Source organism: Lemur catta, chromosome 12, assembly GCF_020740605.2.
Source record: "Lemur catta isolate mLemCat1 chromosome 12, mLemCat1.pri, whole genome shotgun sequence".
Classification (NCBI taxonomy): Eukaryota; Metazoa; Chordata; class Mammalia; order Primates; family Lemuridae; genus Lemur; species Lemur catta.
Window position 1 is genome coordinate 90,364,693 of NC_059139.1, and position 21,641 is coordinate 90,386,333.

General features: G+C 44.7%; 1 protein-coding gene across 1 annotated transcript in view; it reads left to right on the forward strand.

Annotated features, from left to right (window-relative positions):
- The window catches only part of MEGF10 (multiple EGF like domains 10), a 114,149-nt gene that overhangs the window by 85,503 nt on the left and 7,005 nt on the right, over nt 1-21,641 (forward strand). The window contains exons 13-21 of the mRNA XM_045566023.1: nt 6,142-6,288; nt 7,483-7,617; nt 8,151-8,279; nt 11,220-11,348; nt 13,522-13,650; nt 15,666-15,794; nt 18,105-18,341; nt 19,388-19,515; nt 20,907-21,036. Of these exons, the coding sequence (XP_045421979.1) occupies nt 6,142-6,288; nt 7,483-7,617; nt 8,151-8,279; nt 11,220-11,348; nt 13,522-13,650; nt 15,666-15,794; nt 18,105-18,341; nt 19,388-19,515; nt 20,907-21,036 (1,293 nt within the window). The remainder of the gene's footprint in view (nt 1-6,141; nt 6,289-7,482; nt 7,618-8,150; nt 8,280-11,219; nt 11,349-13,521; nt 13,651-15,665; nt 15,795-18,104; nt 18,342-19,387; nt 19,516-20,906; nt 21,037-21,641) is intronic.

Sequence of the window (21,641 nt, forward strand, 5' to 3'; positions counted from 1 at the left end):
CAGCCAGGGAGGGCAGGATCGGACAGAGGAGCCCGCGGGCAAGCTGGTGAGAACCGCCCAGCTTCTCCATGCCCGGCAGGCAGAAAGGCCTGCAGCGGCCTCAGCCCCTCCCCACGAGGTCACCCTCCTTTTCACATTTCCCCGAACACCCAGTCTGACTGGCTCAGTCAGGGAACTGCTGCTTCAGGAACTCATCTGTCCCAAGGTGATCTCTCATGCAGTGAAGTGACACCTGAATGTTACAGTAAGGAGAGACCTACTTCCTTTGTCCGGTGCTGTAGAAGTGCAAATCCAAACTGAAGGTAATAACTTTAGTCAAATGCGTTTAGTGAACATGTATGTACGCAATCAGCCACACGTGCAAATGACTCACCATCTGACCCTCTGGGGTACTGAGGAGGGGAGAGTGTGTCTGCAGAGTCTGTCTGTCTGTCTGTCTGTGTAGTCTTACAGGAAGGGCTCATATAAAAGCAGAGGCCGGGGCTGCTGAAGTGAGGATAGAGGAGCACTGATTTTCCCGAAAGAGAAGCTGCAGGGAAAGCCAAGGCGGCCATGTCTCCCCATCTGCCCGGCAGTCCTTTCTGCTTGCTTTCGCCAGGTCTGGACTAAGGCAGACCATGCATGCTCTCCAGGACTTTTGTCTTACAACTGCAAATGTAAACATCTCTGATTTATATGACTTATCAAGACTTTTCTCAACTTGGTTACCTATACAAAGCAGATTCTCTTTTAATGGATCTGTAAAATCTATAGTATCCACGTGGAAAGATTTGATTTAACAACCGTTTGTCCAGTGTCTCCAAATTCTATGCAGCCGTAGTGCTCGGGTGCAGGGAACACAGACACAAAGCAGTGCCAGCTCCCGTCCCGCAGAAGCTCACGTTCCACCAGGACAGTCACTCCAGCAGCAGATGGATACACCAGTGGATAACTTCTCTGCACTGCACCACTCTGTGCTGCGCTTTGTTGGTCGGAGGATTAGAAAAGCAGAAAAAGTGTTATGACTAAATACTATAATTCCTCCCTCTTTTGATCACCAAGCCCAATTATTGTTAACAGCTCTAATATATGTTTAATAGCTTGTTGCCCAGGAACAAGACATTGAATCGAAATCATTTCCTTCATTCACTAACGCCCCAAATATTGCAATACTGGCATAAGGAATACAAGCAATTAAACAAGACAAGGATTTTGGGTTATATCTCTGAGAAGGGAAATAATGACACCCCAGATGATTTATTTACTGCATTCATGCAATCACAAATGCCCTGTGAATGCTGATTTCACATTGAGGCCGCTGGCATAATGCATCAGGCATTAAATTCACGAACATTTCTTTAGAGCTGCTTAGCTGAAGTTTATCATGATCATTCAGCCATTGCCTAGCAACTGGTGAAGGCTATCAAAGAGCTCTTTGTCCGCAGTCCTGGCAAAAACAGTCCTCACAGATCTCCTTATCAGCATTAGAACATTTATCAGAAAAAAATGCTTCCATTGAACCAGAGACTGCTGCAAATTTAAAGCTATCCCCTTCCCATTTTGCCCCTTCTTCCAAGTATTTTAGGAAGTTATTTCCTGGAGTAACTAGTATTAAACCTTTCATTTGTTTTTTGTTAAATATTCCAAAGAAGTTTTCTCAAGATGTCTCTTGATTCTTCTATTGCTCTATAATCTGGGCCAACATTAAAAAACCCAGACCTGAGCTCCTGAAGGTGTATCTTCTCAAAAATGAGCAAGGCAGACATCCCATGCGCTTAGCAGGGAGGGGTCACCATTTTAAGCACACAGACTACACGTGTGGGGCTTCCTGGCTTGAGTGGAGACTTCTCCAGGGAAGCAAAGAATGATACGGTTGCTCCATCCAGTTGGAGAGTGGTCCTGAATATCATGCAGAAAAGAGGAACTGTGCTTTTTGATTCGCTCAGCAAATATTTATTTAACATTTTCCATGTACTAGGCACTGGGGTGAGCAAAAACAGGCACTGTTTCTCCCTCATGGAGCTACCAGGTTAATTAATTTCCTCGGGTGGGGCATGGGGAGCGGATCCTTCATCTGCATTTTCTTGCATATCTCTCCAAGAGTCATCTGCCCCTACATCCCAGCTGTCATTGATTTAGTTCAATGCCTTGTCATTTTTATCATTTTTCACCTGGGGAACCTAAAACAGCCACCTGACAGGTCTTCTTTCTTCCACACTCACCATCTTCAAACCACATTCTGCTTTCCTATAAAACCCAAATTTAATTATGTTCCCTTCTTCTTAAAAATTGTCCATTTGGTCCCTGTTGATGCCAGGAGGAGGTTCCCACTCCACAGCACGGTCTCCTGGGCCCTGCTCAGCGAGGCTGCTGCTGGGCGGCCCAGACGCCTCCCCTGCTCTTCCCAGCCCTGGGTTTCAGCTGTACCCAGCACTCGCCTGCCTGAAGGATAAACACAGGCTTCCCTGGGCCTCTGAGCCTTGTCTCCAGCCTGGAACCCCCTCCCACTTCCTTCTACCTCCTTGGCTTACCAAGATCCCCAGAGGTGGGTGTGCCTGGTCTGTGGTCACTATCACTCTGAAGTTCCCTTTCTTAGAGAACTTCTCATCAGCAAGCCAGCAGCTGGCCAGAGCCCCGGAATGCTTGTTGAGTTAAAGTCTCTTCTCTGTCCTTGACAAACTAGGAAACAAAAAGATAGCTTGTAGGACTCTAGCAAAGTTGGCAAAGAATAAGATGAGATCAGCAGAAATAATTAAGAAATAACACACACACACACACACACACACACACACACACACGCACGCACACACATGGTCAGAAAAATGGTTAAAGCAAACTTAGACTCTATATCCCAGAGGACGTTTCATCGCAGGGCTGTCCTTACGTGGAGGCCACGGCGCAGCCAGATACCTGGCGTGACTTAGAAGGAGGCTTACACAGTGCTCCCTCCGTGATCCTCCGTGCCTGAAAATCTATTAGATACTTATTTCTTAGGCTCTTAAAATATGTGCTCTCTTAAAATATTAATATTCTCCAGAGAAAGTACACCCCTGAGTAATAAATTTATCTTGTCCTTTCCTGACTGTAAGATGAAGGGGAAGATAACAGGAGAGCACAGAGGGTCTGAAGGGGAGGAGTAGCCATAGGAGCAGAAAGACAGCTTCATACTTTTCCCCTGGAGTTGCCCCCCGACTGAGACACGCTAATATTTGTCTTCAAGTAGATTATGCATTAATAATCTGCAAAATGATGACTCATTTTTGTCGATGATAGAATAAAAGACAAGGGCTTGAATTTTTAAGATAGCGTTGTTAATAGAAGTTTTATAATTTAAATTCAAAGGAAAGATTTCTTTGCAATCCTAAAATAAAAGTTATTTGCAAGCAAACTTGATTCTGTTGAAATATGCTTATGTGATTGGAGACACATAAGGTTTGATAGATGATCTGTAGAATTCCCTACGAGTCTCTGGAAGTGAAATGATGGGTAAATCATGTGCAACAAGCTCATCTCTGCAATGGGTCTCCTTGCTGTATCCTGGGTCTTATTACTCATATGAATATTACCTTCATAAAGTTGATTATGACTGATGGTTATGCTAACCAGCTGGACAAACCTCTTAAGGGAATACAAATCAAATATGAAATAAAAGATCATTTTATTCAGATCTGCCTATCTGGCCTATAGTCATTTTTCTTAACATGCTCTGATTGAAGATGTGCTGAGCTATACATAAATTGTGATAACCTATAATGTAAAAAAGAAAGAAACAACCAACATATACTTTTTTTTTTATTTTTTTTTGAGACAGAGTGTCATTTTGTTGCCCTGGCTAGAGTGAGTGCCATGGTGTCAGCCTAGCTCACAGCAACCTCAAACTCCTGGGCTTAAGCAATGCTACTGCCTTAGCCTCCCGAGTAGCTGGGACTACAGGCATGTGCCACCATGCCAGGCTAATTTTTTATATATAGATTTTAGTTGGCCACATAATTTCTTTCTATTTTTAGTAGAGACGGGGTCTCGCTCTTGCTCAGGCTAGTCTCAAACTCCTGACCTCAAGCGATCCACTCATCTTGGCCTCCCAGAGTGCTAGGATTACAGGCGTGAGCCACCACGCCCGGCCCAGCATATACTTTTGACCTAGAATGTACTCAATTTCATCCTAACTGAATTCATTAAATGTAATGTGAAGTAGTGATTTGGCAAGTAGCTGATAAACCAAATCACCATAAATGGCTAAATCTTACCCTCCCCAAGTCCCACAAAAATCAGAACTAATTTTCAGGATGACTATCAATCAGATTAACCAGATAATTATTCAGCTTCCACTTCTTCAAAATCCTCACTGGGATTTGCCTTGATGGCTCCAGACCAAAACGCCCTGGTTTCCTGACTCTTCCCGAATCTGGTGTCCCTGTCGTAGCCACCGTTCAGCAGGAGTCCTGGCTCACAGTCAGAGCTGAGGACCCGGATTTGAATTGGGACTGACGCCTGCAGCAGGTAGTCCTTGTTAGTACTTCTTTAAATTCACAAAACAATGTATAGGTTTGTAGCCTCCTTTTAAAGTGGTTTACTGCTTAAGGTTTGATTCTTTTGTCCAGTATAGGTGTGAGTAAAAATACCAGATAAGGTTCTGTGGTTGGTGTATCACATTTGGGGAGGGAAGAGTTTGCAATTTTATCTCAGTTTTTCAAAAGAGATTTGAAAAAAAAAGGTCACATATTTGTGAATGCAATAATAAAAATAGTGGTAGGCCTAAATTGCATATTTTATTCTATAGGGAACGTTTAAGCCCCAACTGGCTTTATAAACAGACCTGGTCTCCTTTCTTCTGCCAGTGGGCCACGCTGAAATAAAAGTCTATTGTTGGTTCAAGCGAGACACAATGAGGTCTGCATGCTTTCATGCCTACTTAGCAGCCTTTGCCATGTGGGAGACTTTCAGAGGGAAAAAACCAGGAGCAGCAAAAAGTGGAGAATTACTCTGAGCGGAAATGGCTGCATCCCAATGAGCAGCCCTGTCATGGTCTGGGGCTGCTTCGCTGCTTCCGTTTTAAGGTTCGGGCTGTGGTGACTTTTGTCCTGATCACTTTAGAAGCAAAACCTACAGTACACAACACGGCCTTCTCAGCGTGCCTGGTGCTGGGTGGTGGTTCATGTTCTGGAATTCCGGAGGGCGTGTGTGCTTGTTCTCGACGTGTTTTCATTTGGTCTGAGGCCAGCAGTCTCCAGTTCACTACTAATTATATAACTCACTGCCTTTCAATGCAAAGAGCATCTCTGAGTTGGGAAGAATTCCGACTTGCAAGAAAGAGGCCCCTATTGTATTTCAAATACAAATTTACAGAAGAGATTTCCATTCATCTCAAATAAAACCTGGTTTTATTTTTATATTTGCAACCTTGATTTTTCTGTATGTTTTCTTTAGGCATTTGTTTATTATTTCATGACTGATTCTAAAGTTTCTCAGGGTTCAAAATGAGAGGTAAACACCTACATACAGTTTTGTAATAATCAATAGCTTAGACAACAGCTATAAATAACGTCAGTTGTGAGACTCTGCCTGTATCTGCCCAGTGTCAGATTAAATTTTTAAGGAGCAGTTTGGTGGCGCATGTTAGTGCATCTTGTTCTGTGCAATGTATCCCCAAAATATTTTAATATTATGTTTATTTGTTTACTCCAGGGGAGAGTTTTCTTTATGTAAAGCAATTTAGCCACTTTGTGTTTTGCCTTATCATTTTATACTTTGTTTATTTCTCTGGGAAAACAAAGAATGAGGGGAGAAGGAAGTCAGTGAGGGCTAAAACATATAGTATTTTTGATGCATTTTGCCTTCAATAGACAGAACCCTTGAGCTTCTCCTCTGCTCCTTCACCTGAAGAAGAAAAATCAATGTTTTGATTTTTTGTGTTTTTCCTTCTTTTTTGTGTTATTCCTTCTTCTTGAGTCCCTAGAAACCAGTTCTGGGTGTTACTGCAGTGCTATGATGACCCTGTGTGTTGGTGCGCATCAGGTGGTAGCTGGACTGTAAACCTTGCGTCAGCTCTGCTCGCCGCTGCCCGTGCTGCTCGGTGTGGTGCTGTGAGCTGGGTCCTCCTCTCACAGCGTCTGCCGGAGCCCGCGCTGCCTCTCACTCCGCTCGCCCATTTCACTGCCGCAGGTGTCCACTGTGACAGCGTGTGCGCTGAGGGACGCTGGGGTCCCAACTGCTCCCTGCCCTGCTACTGTAAAAACGGGGCTTCGTGCTCCCCCGACGACGGCATCTGCGAGTGTGCACCAGGGTTCCGAGGCACCACCTGTCAGAGAAGTAAGTGTCCCGTTAGGCTGTCAGCCACATCCTCCCCGCCCAGGCGTCAGGTAGGGAATAATGTCCGCCCGGCCCCCGCGGGTAGGGTGCTCTGCTGCAGCTGAGACCAGAAGGGGGTGTAACGGCTCACCCGCCCTTTGCAGGGCTGTCCTCAGTAGCGCTTCCCCAAGAACTCCCCCCCAGCCTTCAGAACTAACTTAACAGATGGGGCTTTAGCCATTTCTTCTCAGTAGTGATTTCATTGTCTTGCTGGCACCACCATCAGGATATGTTTCTTGATCTTTCCTGAAAGCTTGCAAATGGTGTTCCAGAAACTCATTGACCTGTAAACACTTTATTCAGCAATTTGGCATTTGTCTTACCTCAATTAGCAGAAGTCAACATCAGCCAACCCTGGAGGCAAATCGTACGTCCTGCTAGCAGCCTTAAAGTCAGTGCCGAGGGGAAAAGAGAATGGCGAAGTTGAGAATGGGGACTGTTGACATTGGTAATAAAATTTTTAAGTTAGGAAATGGTCCCTAAGATTTTACTAAATCTTTCAGCAAATGTAATCAAGAAAAAATATGACTATTATAAGATACACTATTCTAATTTTTTAACTTGCATTTTCCCCATTGAGAACACTATGCAGTTATCCTAGATTTAAATTCAAATAATATCTTGGGAAAAACTTAAGTATGTAACATTTTGCTTAATCGCTTTTTGATTGTAATCATTAACCTGGACCATTTTGAGGAGGAAAAAAAATCTTCTAATTTTGACTGTAGGTCTATTTATTGCCAATAATGACTCTTAAAGAATAAAGGATTAGCAAATGGTTTGAGAGTACTTATTTAGGACTTATTATTAGTAGTATTTAGAATTTTATTTTTTTCTTCTCTTTATTCGCTCAACAAAAATTCTTTGAGTTCCTGCTCTATGCCAAGGCTTGAGCTACTTGGGGCCTTAAATGAGAAAATTAAAAGGACTAAGACATTTACTTGCCCTCAAGGAATTCATAGTTTAGTGCCTTCTTTTCCTTATTAAAGAATGCCCTTGTTCCTTTTTTCCTTCTTGTTTTATACTTGGAGAATTCTCAGTATCTTGTTTTTGAGTTGTTTTTTTTTCCCTCCAAAACTTTAACTAGATCCTGATGTGGAGTAGGAGAGAAATGCACCTCAGAAAGGTGACAGTCGGTTTCCCTTCTGTTTCCAGTCTGTTCCCCGGGTTTTTATGGGCATCGCTGCAGCCAGACATGCCCACAGTGTGTTCACAGCAGCGGGCCCTGCCACCACGTCACGGGCCTGTGTGACTGCTTGCCTGGCTTCACAGGCGCCCTCTGCAACGAAGGTAAGAGCACGGCAGGCCAGGGAGACCCCGAGCACTAGCAGCCGCCCCGGTCTGTCCTCGGGCCTCCTCCCCGGCTTCCCAAAGGACACGTTTTTCAGCTCTCAGCCGTCGGTGCCGTCTGGTGTGCTGTGTCTGCAGCTTCTGACATAGGGCCCCAAGCTTTGGAAAAGCTGACTTGCCGCGCCGGCCAAACCTCTCTGTTCTCCGAGCTGTGCTACTCTTCAGCTTGAATGGAAACTTCCTCCCATGAAAAATCAATAGGAGGAAGGATTTTGACTCCCTGAGCGAGAAGCGGTGAAGTCAGGTTTCTAGAAGTGCGATGATGCCTCCCAGGTTGGGATGCTTTAATGAGGACCTCTGGCTTCACGTATCTGTGAAAATGAACCCATTCAAGATGAGGGGTGCTGCTGAGCAGGACAGCTGCTGCATGAGTGGCCGGGTTGCTGCCCTTTACAGTCGTTTCCTGTGCTGAGAATCTGGGTTCTGTGAGACGGGTTGTGATTGCGAGTTACTGACCTGTGGCTTATTCACAGTGTGTCCCAGCGGCAGATTCGGGAAAAACTGTGCAGGCATTTGTACCTGCACCAACAATGGAACCTGCAACCCCATTGACAGGTCGTGTCAGTGTTACCCAGGTTGGATCGGCAGTGACTGCTCTCAGCGTAAGTTCGGGAACAATTTATCAACTATTCCTATTTGTTTGTTTTCAAATTATTTAGGACTGAAGTGTGAGTGTTTATATAATCAAGAAAGAATATCTGACTAATTATAAGATGCATTCTAGTTTTCAAATTCATTTTTGTTTATTAAAGGCTCTATGTAATGGTCCTATATTTCAATCCAAATCAAGTCTTAGAAAGAGCCCAAATATGTAACATGTTGCTCATTCACTTTTCAGTGTCTCACCTCCATTTAATTAAAACAAAAATAGCTGTATTTTGAAGACGGTCTTTTCATTTTGTGTTTCTCTGGGGAGTTAATTATGGAGAAATGAAAAAGTAGAATTTAAATGGTATAAGCCTTAGATACCTACTGAGGTCCTAAGAAGGCCATCCACCTCCCTGTGGCACACGCACCTCCGCCTTAGCCTCCCCCATGCGCCCCCACACCACTGGATTGCAGATCAGAGCCGTGTGACCCTGTGAGGGACTATATAGATGACTTTTAGGTACTCATGTCATGAAAAGATAGCACTGAACATAAGTCATTGGTTAATGCTTTGAAACGGGTCAGTGCACCTTCTACAAGTATTCACCTTTTGACCAAGGAATAGCACATGGACGGGGTGACCTGGTTCCATTCATTGTACATTTCACGGCACATATGCAGTTTATATTGAATCCACCCATTATGCACATAAGAGAAATCAAAGAATGACTGTGTGCTGATTTTACATGGTGGTTTATTGCTCATTTAATTCAAACTTTACAGTTATAATCAACCTGAAAATGTTAATTGATGAGCAATATATTTTAGCTTGAAGATTTTTTTCCAAATGTTATTTTTCTCTCTTGAATAGTTCAGGCTGTACTCCATTTGTGAAGAATGAGGAATCAAAGCCAATAGGTCTTGAAAGTATAACCTTTTGGTGAAAGAAGTCTTATTAGATGTAATTTCTTGGTGTGTGTTTCACTGTAGTCTGGGGGCACCACTCAGGGTAACCACAGCCTGTTTACATCTGCATGTGTTGCAAGGCCTCTGGCTTGGGCTGGCACATGCACAGATTGAGGAATAGATACTCAAGGCAGGGTTTGGGGAGAAAAAAAGGCCAATATTATTGTTATAAAATGATTGATTTATTTTGCTCCTTTTTAAAGTCCTCTTCATTTTGGAAGTTGGTCACTTCCTAATTTGGAAGAGGAATGTGCTAGAAGGAACAGAAATGGAAACACCAGTATGAATGGAGACTATAGTGTTGCCTGCCCCATAACCACTGCAGAGGAAGCTGATTTATTTGGCAAAAGCCTTTGCTTCTCTTGGGAATCATTGATTTCACTGATTCCCTTATGGACTCTGCGGAACCATCTTAAAATTTCTTCTCAACTGATTGTGTTTTGTTTAAAAAGAAAAAAGCCCTTCGTAGTGAAAACAGAGACTTTGAAAAATTAAAGGGGTAATTTAAAGGGGCAGGTGTCCTTGGCAAAATGATTTTTTAAAGCCCTGTGTCTACATTTTACCTTTCGGGAACATAAAAGTTGGGTGATCTTTAGTCCTATTCTCTGATCATGGCCAGTAAAGGGAGTTAGCCTAATGCAAGTGGGTTACCTTAAAAAAATGTATCATGGACATAAAAGGGTTTATGAAAGTTTGTTAAGTATCATCTAAGGAATACGTTGTTTCAGGTTAAGAGTGCTGATCCAGCATCCATGGGCTGACACCTCAGTTGTTTTCTCCCCCAGTCTTGCTGTGGCCTTAAAGAGAGATGCTGTATTTATCTAACAAATAACAAATATTATTATCAGTCTATGTGACCTTTGATAAGTCACTGTTAACTTTTTTGGGACTTTTGCTTTTTCATCTGTAAAATGAGGGTGTTGTACTTAGAAAATTTATTCTGATGTTCATTTCAGACCCTGAGTGTTAACCATCATTTTTCCCTTGCTCTTGGGCAAAGTCGTGTGCAAAATTATGGAAGAATTTTTTTTTCATTTTTTAAATTACTTCAGATTTATTATCTATTGTTTGTATTAGTCCATATTCCCTACTGGGTATCCTTATAGAAATTACAGGTCGTCCTCCTTCTGTGCAGTTAAAATTTGTTCCTGAAACATTAGTATGAATGAAAAGCATTTTTTTTGTAAATTAAATTATTTTACCCTGTGATCTTACACTATTATTTCACAGATACTTTATCTGACTTTCTGCTTGCTTTTCAACTGGCAGTGACCCCTAATGATTTAGTTTTTGTTATTTTCTACTTCTTCCAAGTAAGTTTTTATGAGTAAACCAATTTTTACCTACAGCTGGGAACCTTAACATTTAAAAGGAACCTAAAGTGATGACTCTGATGTAGAGTGAGTGTAGGATTTGGAAATCAAAGACATGATTAAAGGGACCTTGGGTCCCTTAATCTCTCTTGAGTCAAAGCATTTCCCCATCTGATCTCTGCTCAAACAACTTCTCCTCAGAGAGGCCTTTTTTACAGGAGTGGCTCCCATCGTTCTTGTCTTCCTCATCTCATTTTAGTTTTTTCATAGCACTCACCACCATTGTTTTTCCAGTTGGTTGGTTGGTTACTTTGCCTGACTCCCCAGCTAAAATATAACTTCCAGAGGGTGGTTTGGACTTTGTCTTGTCCTCTGCTATCCCTGTGCCTGGGACAGTGTTGTGCACATAGTAGGTGTTGAATGGGTGTTTGATAACTGAATCTGTAAAGTCGAGATGATTTTTCTCCACCTGCCTCACTGTGCACTTGCGAATGAACACACATGTCCGTGACGATGGGCACCGTGCGGTCAGCACTGCCCTCTGAGTTTCGGTGCAGAATTCGCAGCAGTGTGCTCTCTGAGTCCTCGGTTACACTGCTAACCTCCTACACTCAGGAGTTGTGTGGGGGTGGATGGGATTCTCTCTACCTGACCTCTCCACATCTGTGGTTTCAGCATGTCCACCTGCCCACTGGGGCCCCAACTGCATCCACACCTGCAACTGCCACAACGGGGCCTTCTGCAGCGCCTACGACGGAGAGTGCAAATGCACCCCTGGCTGGACGGGGCTCTACTGCACTCAGAGTAAGTGACAAGCCTTCTGAGAGGAGCCTCCCCACGCCCCAGGAAGAACACAGCCTCACCCTTTGCATGCGCAGTCTGAGCTCACCAAGGGTCCCTGGCATTGGAGTGCCTCATCTACCCAGTGACCTCTAGACTACATTTCTCCAAGTGGTTGAGAGCTGCCATGTTCCAAGTATTCTGTTCTAGGTTGTGTCAGGACACCGAGGAAGAGCAATGCTGTGCAGTGATATGCAGTTTCTTCCTCTTCCCTCTTTTAACCAGACCCTGTTCATGTGGATCAAATTCCCTGTAACTTATTCTCACAGCAGAAGGTTAGGATAAAGGACAGAGGTTAGAAAGATAGCGAAGACAACAAGCCTTACTGCCTGACTTAACATGTGCTCTTGGAAAAGATGGAGTTCAGTGGTTCTCAAATGCAGTGAGCCTCAGGATCACTTGGAGGATTGGGCAGGTGCAGAGTGCCGCCCCCACCCTCAGAATGTCTGATTTAGTAGGTCTGGGCTGGCACCTGAGAGTTTCCATGTCCATCATCTGGTGGTAATGCCAGCTGAGGACCGTGCTTTGAGAACCACTGCTCTGGCTCTTTTTCCCATTTCATATCCCTTAGTGTCCTAACCATTTTTTCTTCCGTGAGGTTTTTAGCATCATAGGGTATAATTTGAAAAGTACTCCACAACTGAGCTTCATTGGGAAAAAAAGATTATTCTCTGCCCTCTTGCCTTCCACTGAATAAAGCAGGCAAGACAGGAGGGCACATATTATGATTAGTATTAAGAATAATGTATAATTAGAATTATAGCAAAGAGCTGAGGAGGAAAGATGGGTCAGAAATTAGGCAATTCTTTTTAATACTAATTAGAGCACATAATTAGAGAATAGGCTGAATAAGTCTTTTGAAACTTTCTAGAAGGGAGTGGAGACCTTGGACCAAGATTTGAAAGGGAAAATTGGCAAGGAAAGAGTTCAGCCCAAAAATATTCTGCAGAGATTTTATCTATAAGGATTTTTAACTCCTTAGAGAAGAGTACTTACAAGATATTACTTATAATCTAAAATTAGGACCTGCTTCAAACAGAGGACCTTTTTTAAGTGGAAGTAGCGTGACATAGTGGTGAATACATGGGGTCTGGAGCCAGACCTCCCTGGGTTTGTATCACAGCCCTGCAGGCCTTCCATTTGGTAGCTGTGTGACTTAGGGCACTCTGGGCTTGGTCACTATCTGTAGGATCAGAATACCCATCCCTGCATTTCTGTGTTGCTGTAAAGATTAAGAGAACACATGAAAAGAATCTGGCACAGAGTAGGTGCTAAATAAATATGTGTGAGAATGAGGGTTCTCATTGCATGCTGGCATCTGTACACTGCCTCTGTGTCTTAAAAGGTGGGCTTTTATTATACCTCGCCATAAGAAAATAGAACAATAAAAAGCACATGTACTATTTGGAAACAACCATCGAATCAGCCTGTATTGAAGCTTTCATTATGCCAGAGAGCCCTGAAACACTCTTCCAGGGCAGCTGCCAGCCCATGTGAGCCAATAGAGCTTGTGGATGGATGTCTTCAGCCCAAGAGTCCCAGTGCCTCGAGCCTTGGAAATTGTGCAGCAGTAGGAAGGCTTACAGCTTTTTGCAAAGCACCTGTGAGGCACAGTTGGTTTTTTTTTTTTTTAAGTTAAGCGTTCTGCCACACATCTTCGATGAAGGTGATATTATCAAAGTTAACAACAGATACAGTGGACAAGGCTAGTAGCAGGGTTGGAGACGTTCTGTACTGCCAGTAAAAGCATGCAGCTAATTGTAATATAAAGTACTCATTCGGCCCATGGACTTTGAGTCCAGGATCCTAGCTGTTGAGCGGAAGAATGAAAGGCGACGCCCGCCTTCTGGGCTGGAAGGGGCGCTTTGTCAGGAGACGCTCGTCTGGCCTTTGGGGATCCCAGTGGTGGTTAGAGGACAGGTGCAGGACTCTTCTGCCTCCTGCTTACAACGTACGACCTCCTCGCAGGAGCCCTGTCTGGGGACTTCAGAGAAGCCCTGTGACAAGCTGAGACGTGCCCTGTTGTCTTTATTCTCTAACTGTTCCGTGTCCTGCGAGGTTAAAGGCACATGTGTTGGGGGCACGAGCCGTTTCTCCTCAGCAGCCCCTTGACCCCGCCGTCCTCCCCCTCGCACAGGATGTCCCCTGGGGTTTTACGGCAAGGACTGTGCGCAGATATGCCAGTGTCAGAACGGAGCCGACTGCGACCACATGTCGGGGCAGTGCACGTGCCGCACGGGATTCATGGGCAGAAGCTGCGAGCAGAGTGAGTAGCGGGCGGCCGGCGCTGGACGCGGGGACGGCCGGGCAGAATTCGCGACTCTAGGCTGTGTGCGCTGCGGGCACCCTTGCCTTCCCCTCCCGGAGGCCTGGCCTCGCCCCGTCGCTGGCCGCCCTCGCGGTTCCCCCAGTGACTCCCCGCGCCCTGGGGGGAGACAGAATTCAGGTTTTCCGTGCTGCCCTTCCAGGCGCTGTACATTTGCAGCGGGGCTGCTCCCGGCGGTGGAAGGGCCAGTCGGGCTTTCTCCGAGGCAGAGGCGGACCCGGGTCTCACAAGGGAGGCCGCTGCCTTATGGGGGTGCAGGCTGGGGACCCGGGGCCGGCCCCCGCTGCTGGTGAACGTCCCTGTGAACGTCGCCACCCTTTTGGCAACTTTCTCCAGATAGTACTTTTGTGCTGTTTCCACTAACAAGTTCTCATGTTAGTTTTAACAACCTCAAGACAGCATATTGCCTGTAAAAAAATTTTTTTTTTCTTTTTCAAACTCTCGCTCAGAATATGCTCTGTTGGAATGACTCGTCCTTGGGTTTCCATTTCCAACCCACAAGCTATGCATCTGCTCGCAGGCTTATCAGAACATTAGTGTTAAATTGAATATTTCAAGTTAGTTTATCATTCTTTCCTCTGTGACTTTCCCTCAGTATTCAAGGTAAATAAATAAGGGCTTAGAGCTGTATGGGGCTCACTCTCTTACGGTAAAACCCTCTGAGGCAGGAAAAGGTGCAGAACGATTCCCACTCACCGGAGGTTGTACTTGGATCAGCCACTGTGGCTGCAGGAGCCGGGTGGCCTGGAAAGGGTGTCAGCACAGCAGGACTTTGGCGGTGACGCATCCCTGCCCGCTGCACCCCGCCAGCACCTTCCAGAGCCCCTGGGCAGCCAGGCTGCCTCCAGCTCACGTGCTAAACCCCAGGATATCTTGGCGTTTCCGCCCTCTGGCAAATGCAGCGAAAGCAGCGTCCAGAATCAGCTCCCGACAGAGATGGCCCAACCTTAGTCTTGCATTGCCGTGCCATTTAAGCATGACACCGATACTGAGTCACACCCCTCGTGTGCATAAAAAACCAGTAGAGGCTCTAAACTGACTTTGATTTGAATGACAGATGACTAGTTAAAGTCTTATTAAATAAAAACCTTTTGAGTGTTTCCACGATTACTCTGAACATCAAATTAAAATGTCCCTGTTTTTGGAGACTTCTCCCAATGCTCATTTGTAAACAGAAACCCTATGTTTGACAGAGAACTCTGATAATAATAGCACATTGCCCCCTGCTGCTCACTTTACAAAGAACATAAGTATTTTGTCATGAAGATTTTTAGATTTTTACATGCCTGTACTATTCTTTGAAATTCACGCCCTACTCTTATTAAGACTGCACGATAAGAATCCCACTGTGTTAGTCTCTGGGACTTCAACTTGCAAATCTGAAGTTTATTCCATGGCAAATGAAGTTCTTACCTAGAAAATGAACAAAACTTGCCCTCCCCCTCTTCTCCTACTCTCAGCCAATCCAGGTGAGAATGTTCCTTTGCAAAGATCACTAAGTCTACAGTAAAATAGACATGTTCTCCAGGAAGCATCTCAAGTTTATGCTTTTCAGTCTAGGCCCCTTCCAGCCCACAGTTTTGTCTGGTGGAGTCATCTCAAAATGCCCTTAGTGATTGTCTTCTTCTGTTCCGTGGTGGCTCCACAGACTCCCCATATGCATGTGGGGGAGGAGGGTATGTATTAGCAGCAGCTGAAAGTGCCAGGAGAGCAGTATGATTCCATGTAATGTAATGCTGAGCAGCTTCCTCTCTAGCCCTGCGCAGCCTGGATGGTGAGTCCCACGAGGATGCAGGGAATGCTGTCCCGCTCTGGGCCATCCTGTCTGGCGTAAGTCTGCCTGAACAGAAGTCCCCTAAAGGTCTCACCTCCAGATGTGCAGGGCCCTGCAGTAAGAGACAGTCTTGCTCCAGATTCCCAAAGCTGGGGAGACAGACCTGACTTTCCTTCTCCAGAGTGTCCTGCGGGAACATACGGCTATGGCTGTCGCCAGATATGTGACTGTCTGAACAATTCCACCTGCGACCACATCACTGGGACCTGTTACTGCAGCCCAGGATGGAAGGGCGCGAGATGTGACCAAGGTAAAGATACCAGCAAGTAACGACTGCCTCTCATTGTGTGACCGCCATGTGCTGGGCAATGTTGAGTATTGACACTGATGTTATCTAACATAATCCTCATCACAGCTCGACACGGCACACCTGTTTCCTTATTCAGTTTCCAGATGGGTGCTTTATTGTTGCTGTCTTAAAGATAAAGGAATTACAGCTTAGAGAGCTTGTGTAATTTCCCAAAGGTCACAGAGCTAATATATAGAATATGTCACAGCTTTTATGCCAGGTTCTCTTATTCCAAAGCTCATGAACTTTCTAGTGGACCTATGATTTTTTCAGCTTTATTGAGGTATAATTGACATATGAAACACACACCTATTTTAAAGTATACAATTGATAAAATCTGAAATGTGTATATACCATGATAAACACAATGTCCATCGCCCTATAAGTTTTCTCATGCCCCTCCCTGTTGCCACGACCCCGTAGGCCCCAGGCAATCACTCATCTGCTTTCTCTCACTATCGATTAGTTTGCTATGTGTAGATCAATCATCTAGAATTTCATATAAATGGAATCACACTGTACTCTTTTTTGGTTTCGTTTTGTTTACTCAGCATAATTATTTTGAAAGTGAACCATGTTGTTGTATATATCAATAGTTCAGTTCTTTTTATTCAGGACTCTACTTTATGGACATACCATAATTTGTTTATCCATTCATGTGTTGATGGACATTTGAATTGTTTCCAGTTTTTGACTATTACACATAAAGCTACTTATGAACAATAGTGAATGACGTCTTTGTACAGGCACGTGCTTTCATTCTCTTGGGTAAATGCCTAGGAGTAGAATGATTGGGTCATATGGTAGGCATATGCTTAGCTTTTTAAGAAACTTATTTCCATGGTTTTTAACTAGGGTATATAGCATAATCACTTGGGGTATTTATCTCACATATATAGTTCCATTGGGACCATCTTGATTCTGGGGTGGATGGGACTTTTGAGAAGGCTCCTCTGACGGTTCTGAAGCACGCCCTACAGACAGCCCTAGCACGCACGTGGTACTCTCTGGGAGGCAATCAGCAAATGGGCTGGGAAAGGCTTTAGAAAAGCTCTACAGTGTTGTAGGTGGAGTCATCTTAAACTGCGGATCGTGGAAATATTTACACTTAATTCCTTTCATAAAATAACTCTTGCATGTTTGTGATTTACATTTGACTGTCACAACAATAGGATATTACATTTCATGATCATATCATTATTACAAATACATTGTAATGTCTCTGTGTTGGCCTTGGTGGTCTGTGTTTCAGGACAGGCTGTTTTATACGAAGGTCCTCTCGCATTTACAATTGTAAAATCATAGGAACATTGCCTTGTGCTGGAAACAGCTACATGGAAGCCAGTTTCCTCATTTATGGGAGATAAAACTGCAGCCTGAAAACTTAATGGAAAGTGCAGAGTACCTGGGTCCATTTTTTTAGATGCTAGATTTCTTGATTTTCAATCCCTGCTGTTAGAATCCTCACTTGATGGACCACTGGGAAGTACTATGTAAAGCTGAATTATAAATTTAATGAGTAAGGTTTTAGGGTGATGTATCAGGTGTTATCAGGACAAATCTTTCTGTCATGGAAAATAACTTTGCACAGAACAATATCTGCTGAGGTAAAAGACCCATTGAAATTAGAGTAAGGCAGATTCTGTTCTTGGACCATATAACTGAGTTATGCTTGCTTGGAAGGGAAATTACTCTTAGAAATGCTAAGGATAGACATAAGATTAAGTCAGGCAATTGGGACATTTAGGATTTAGCTCTCCATAAGCTCAGTACTGAATCATAAGTAAAGAAAAATAAAAATTAGATGAATTATTACCCCAAATTAATCATCAAAGTGTTTTCTGAAATATGTGAGATGCTCCCAAACTCTACTGTTAAATCTTTGTGTTTAAGAAATCCTACCTCTTTTTAATTCAATTTTTATTTTTAGAGACAGGATCTCACTATATTGCCCAGGCTGGCCTTGAATTCCTGGGCTCGAGCAATCCTGCCACCTCAGCCTCTCAAGTAGCGGTGACTGTAGGCATCTGTCACCAGGAGCCTGGCTTTCGTCTCATTGTAGGGCTTAAAGCAGCCATTCTCTGGGCATGGATAAGGCAACAATTTCTGAAAATGAGGAATGGCTGTTTTTCTTTCCTGCTCTGTTTCCAAATTAACATTTTATGAACTGAAAATAACCAGGCCTTAGCACTGCAGGTTTTTGTCAGTACAGATCAGACATCTATCCAGCCGCTGTCATCCTTTCTCAAGTCTCTTTGCTCCCTTTTCTAGCTGGTGTCATAATAGTCGGAAATCTGAACAGCTTAAGCCGCACCAGCACCGCCCTGCCTGCTGACTCTTACCAGATCGGGGCCATCGCGGGCATCATCATTCTTGTCCTCGTTGTTCTCTTCCTCCTGGCGCTGTTCGCTATCTACAGACACAAGCAGAAGGGCAAAGAGTCCAGCATGCCGGCAGTGACCTACACCCCTGCTGTGCGGGTCATCAACGCGGATTACACCATTTCAGGTACGGCTGGAGGCATGGCAGGCATCTTCTCCTTGAAAAGTGAAGTTTCATCCCGGTTCTTTGAGACTGAGTGTTTGGCTGTGCCATCATTGTTTCCATCAGTTCTCCTTGACAGAACTGTATGTTTGGTAAAAGAATCAATTGTTAGAGACGTGTTTTGTGTCTCAGCAATAGTTGCGGTATAGTTTTGTTATCTATGGAGAATTTTTAAATTGGGTTCATTGCGTGGTTGCTTTAGATTTGGGGACTTTCAATCCAGAAGAGATTGTGCGGAGCAGCCAATGCCAAGCTCTTGTCATAGTGGAGGGGGGAGGGGAGGGTCACGAGTTTACCAAGGTCGTGGAGCAGATCCGGGGGTGGCCCAGGTCTCCTGCCGCCGGCCTCGGGTGCTTTCTATGGCGCCTTCCAGACTCTCCCTGGGTCCACATGAGTCTGAGAGAGCCAAGTTATGTTAGGAACGGTTTTTGGTATTAGCAAGAACCAAGGAAGTACTTTAAGAAAGCTCTTTTGAATCTTCCTTTCTGTCACAAGTGCTCATAAAAAGAAAAAAAAATTATTTATAAGTGACACAATCATCAGAAGTAACCACTTACACTGAGGAATTTGAGAGCTTAAAATCTTCATTAATTTTGGAGCAATTACTGAAGGACTTCAGGTTGGTTGCGTGTTTAAAAGCACAGTGATTCTGGGGAATACGTAAAGTAGCTGATTTACATAGTAGTGCATTTTCAGTGAAGAATTATTGTGTCAGTAACTCAAGTGTTTAAAAAAAGAGGAAAGTTACCGCAGAAGTAGCTTCAAACAATGCCTTTCCAGCTTTACAAGCCCCAAAGCAAAGAGCAGCTGTCTGAGGATACTTTCGTGCTTTTCCAAGGAGGCAGGTAGGAAGGCAGAGGGCTGCTGCCGCTAGCTGAGCAGGCTGGGCAGGAGGGATTCTGCCCAGCTGGTGACGTGGAGGCGGTCTAGGCGTTTTGTTACTTTGATTTCCTTTTTCCACACGGAGTCAGAGGGACAGGCTGTCTCAACCACTTTCTCTCTGCTTGCAGAAACCCTTCCCCACAGCAGCAGTGGAAACGCTAACAGCCACTACTTCACCAATCCCAGCTACCACACGCTCACGCAGTGTGCCACGTCCCCGCACGTCAACAACAGGGACAGGACGACCATCACAAAGGTGAGGAGATGCCCGAGTCTCCGAAGGTGGGCAGGGAGAGAGGAAAACAACAGGCGTTTACTGAGGGCTGCTGTTGGCCAGATGCTGTTCTAGGTACTTAACATATATTATCTAATTTATTCCTCTAAACAGTCCTCTGAGTGTGTCTTAGGATCTCAAGTTCACTGACAAAACTTGAGTAATGGGGAGTTTAAGTCCCTTCCAAACATGCTGCCCAGCTACTGAGTGAGGCAGCTGCTGTGTGCGTCCTGTCTCTGCAGTCTGCACTGTTTCTAGTACACTTCCTTGGAAAAATGTTTCTAATTGTACATGAGAATTTAAAATAATTTCTCATAATGACATTAACACAAACCTAAAGACCTATAGCAGAATCAACTCTGGGCAAAATCAATAAGTTTGTCTCTTCAGAACATCTGTCTGCCGGTCCCCTTTCCTGGCCACCTGTACTTTAGTGACAGCACTACTAGTGTGCACTGATTTGGGGTGAACCACACGAAGTTGGTATTTTTGTAGGTCAAAAATGGTCAAATGACAAGAACCTAATACTATGCCAAGCATTTCTAATCACTTTACAAATATAAACTCATTTTATACTAATCATATAAATCAAGAGTGATGGTTATGCCCAGTTTAGAGACACGAAAACTGAGGGACAGAAGAGTTGGAGACCCAGGTTTGTCTAAACCCAGAACTGCTCCTCTAGTAGCACCCAGCTCACCCCCGGCCTTCCCCACAATGCTCTGAAATCCCGAACATTTCTCCCTTCCAGTTGTACCAATTAGATTTCCAATCTCCATCGGCTAATTCCAGATCTTTACTAGAAAAAAAAATCAAGCTAATTAAAGCAATCCATTCATAATTAAATTAACACAGCTAGATTTCAATTATAGCGCCTCATGGTTAAATAGCACTTCACATTCTCCAGAGACTTTCACATTCATCCTTCCATTTGTTCTCGTACAAATTCAGGTAGGAAGACAAAGCAGATAATCCTACCCTCATGTTTATGCCCAGGAAAATTGCTGAGAGCCACCTGTGACTCAAACAAACATACAGTTTTTGATGAGAGGGCTTAAAGCAAGAATTGTTTTTTTTTTTCCGAGTCAAAGCTCCCTGTCTATAAGCCCAGGGAAGGTCTGAGCGGCGCGAGTGACAGAGCGCAACGGAGAACTTGCGGCAGCGAGGGGCGTCGTGGGGCTGCGGGACACGGACTCCTGCCGCTCTCTGAGTCCCCTCGGGTGGCCAGCGGTCACCTGGGGCCCTCGGCTCAGCCTCCTTCAAGGCCTGGTCCTTGATAGGTGCCCCGGCTTGCTCTTCCCCAGATCGGCAGCACCGTGCTGTGCCGCGTTGTGTTCTCTTCTCACACCTTTTATTGTTTGTAATTTTAACAGTCAAAAAACAATCAGCTGTTTGTGAATCTTAAAAACGTGAACCCTGGGAAGAGAGGCCTGGTGGCAGCCTGCACGGGGACGGGGACGCTGCCGCCCGACTGGAAACACGGCGGCCACCTCAACGAGCTGGGTGAGTGCTCCCCGCGGCCCGGCCCCAGCTTCGCCCTGCAGCCCGGGCAGTCCCGATCTCTGCTGTGCCAAAGCCATCAGTCGAAAACGCGCACCGGAGACCACGGTAACAGAATTACCTAACGCTTGCTGAGGGCTTGCCGCTGTCCTACGGGCTTTATTTATTCAACATTTATTGAGTTCCTACTGTGTGCAGGGATTGATCAAGAGAGACCAGGATCTTAGCCAAGAGCGCTGGCGCACACGCCCGTAGTCCCAGCTGTGCCGGAGGCTGAGACGGGGATCGCTGGAACCCAGGAGTTCCGGGTTGCAGTGAGCTATGATGACATCACAGCACTCTAGCCTGGGTGACAGAGTGAGACCCTGTCTCAAAAAAAAATAAAATAAAATAAAAACAAAAATAAAAAATCTTTTTAAAAAGAGGGCAGGATCTTTGCTTGTTGCTTACGTTCTAGCTCTACACAAATTAACTTACTTAATTCTCACAAGAACTCTAATAGGTAGGTGCTATTACTGTCATCATCTCCATGTTACAGCTGAGAAACTGAGTCATAAAGAGGTTAGGAAACTTGCACAAGGCCTCATGGCCTGTTAAATGTTAGAGCT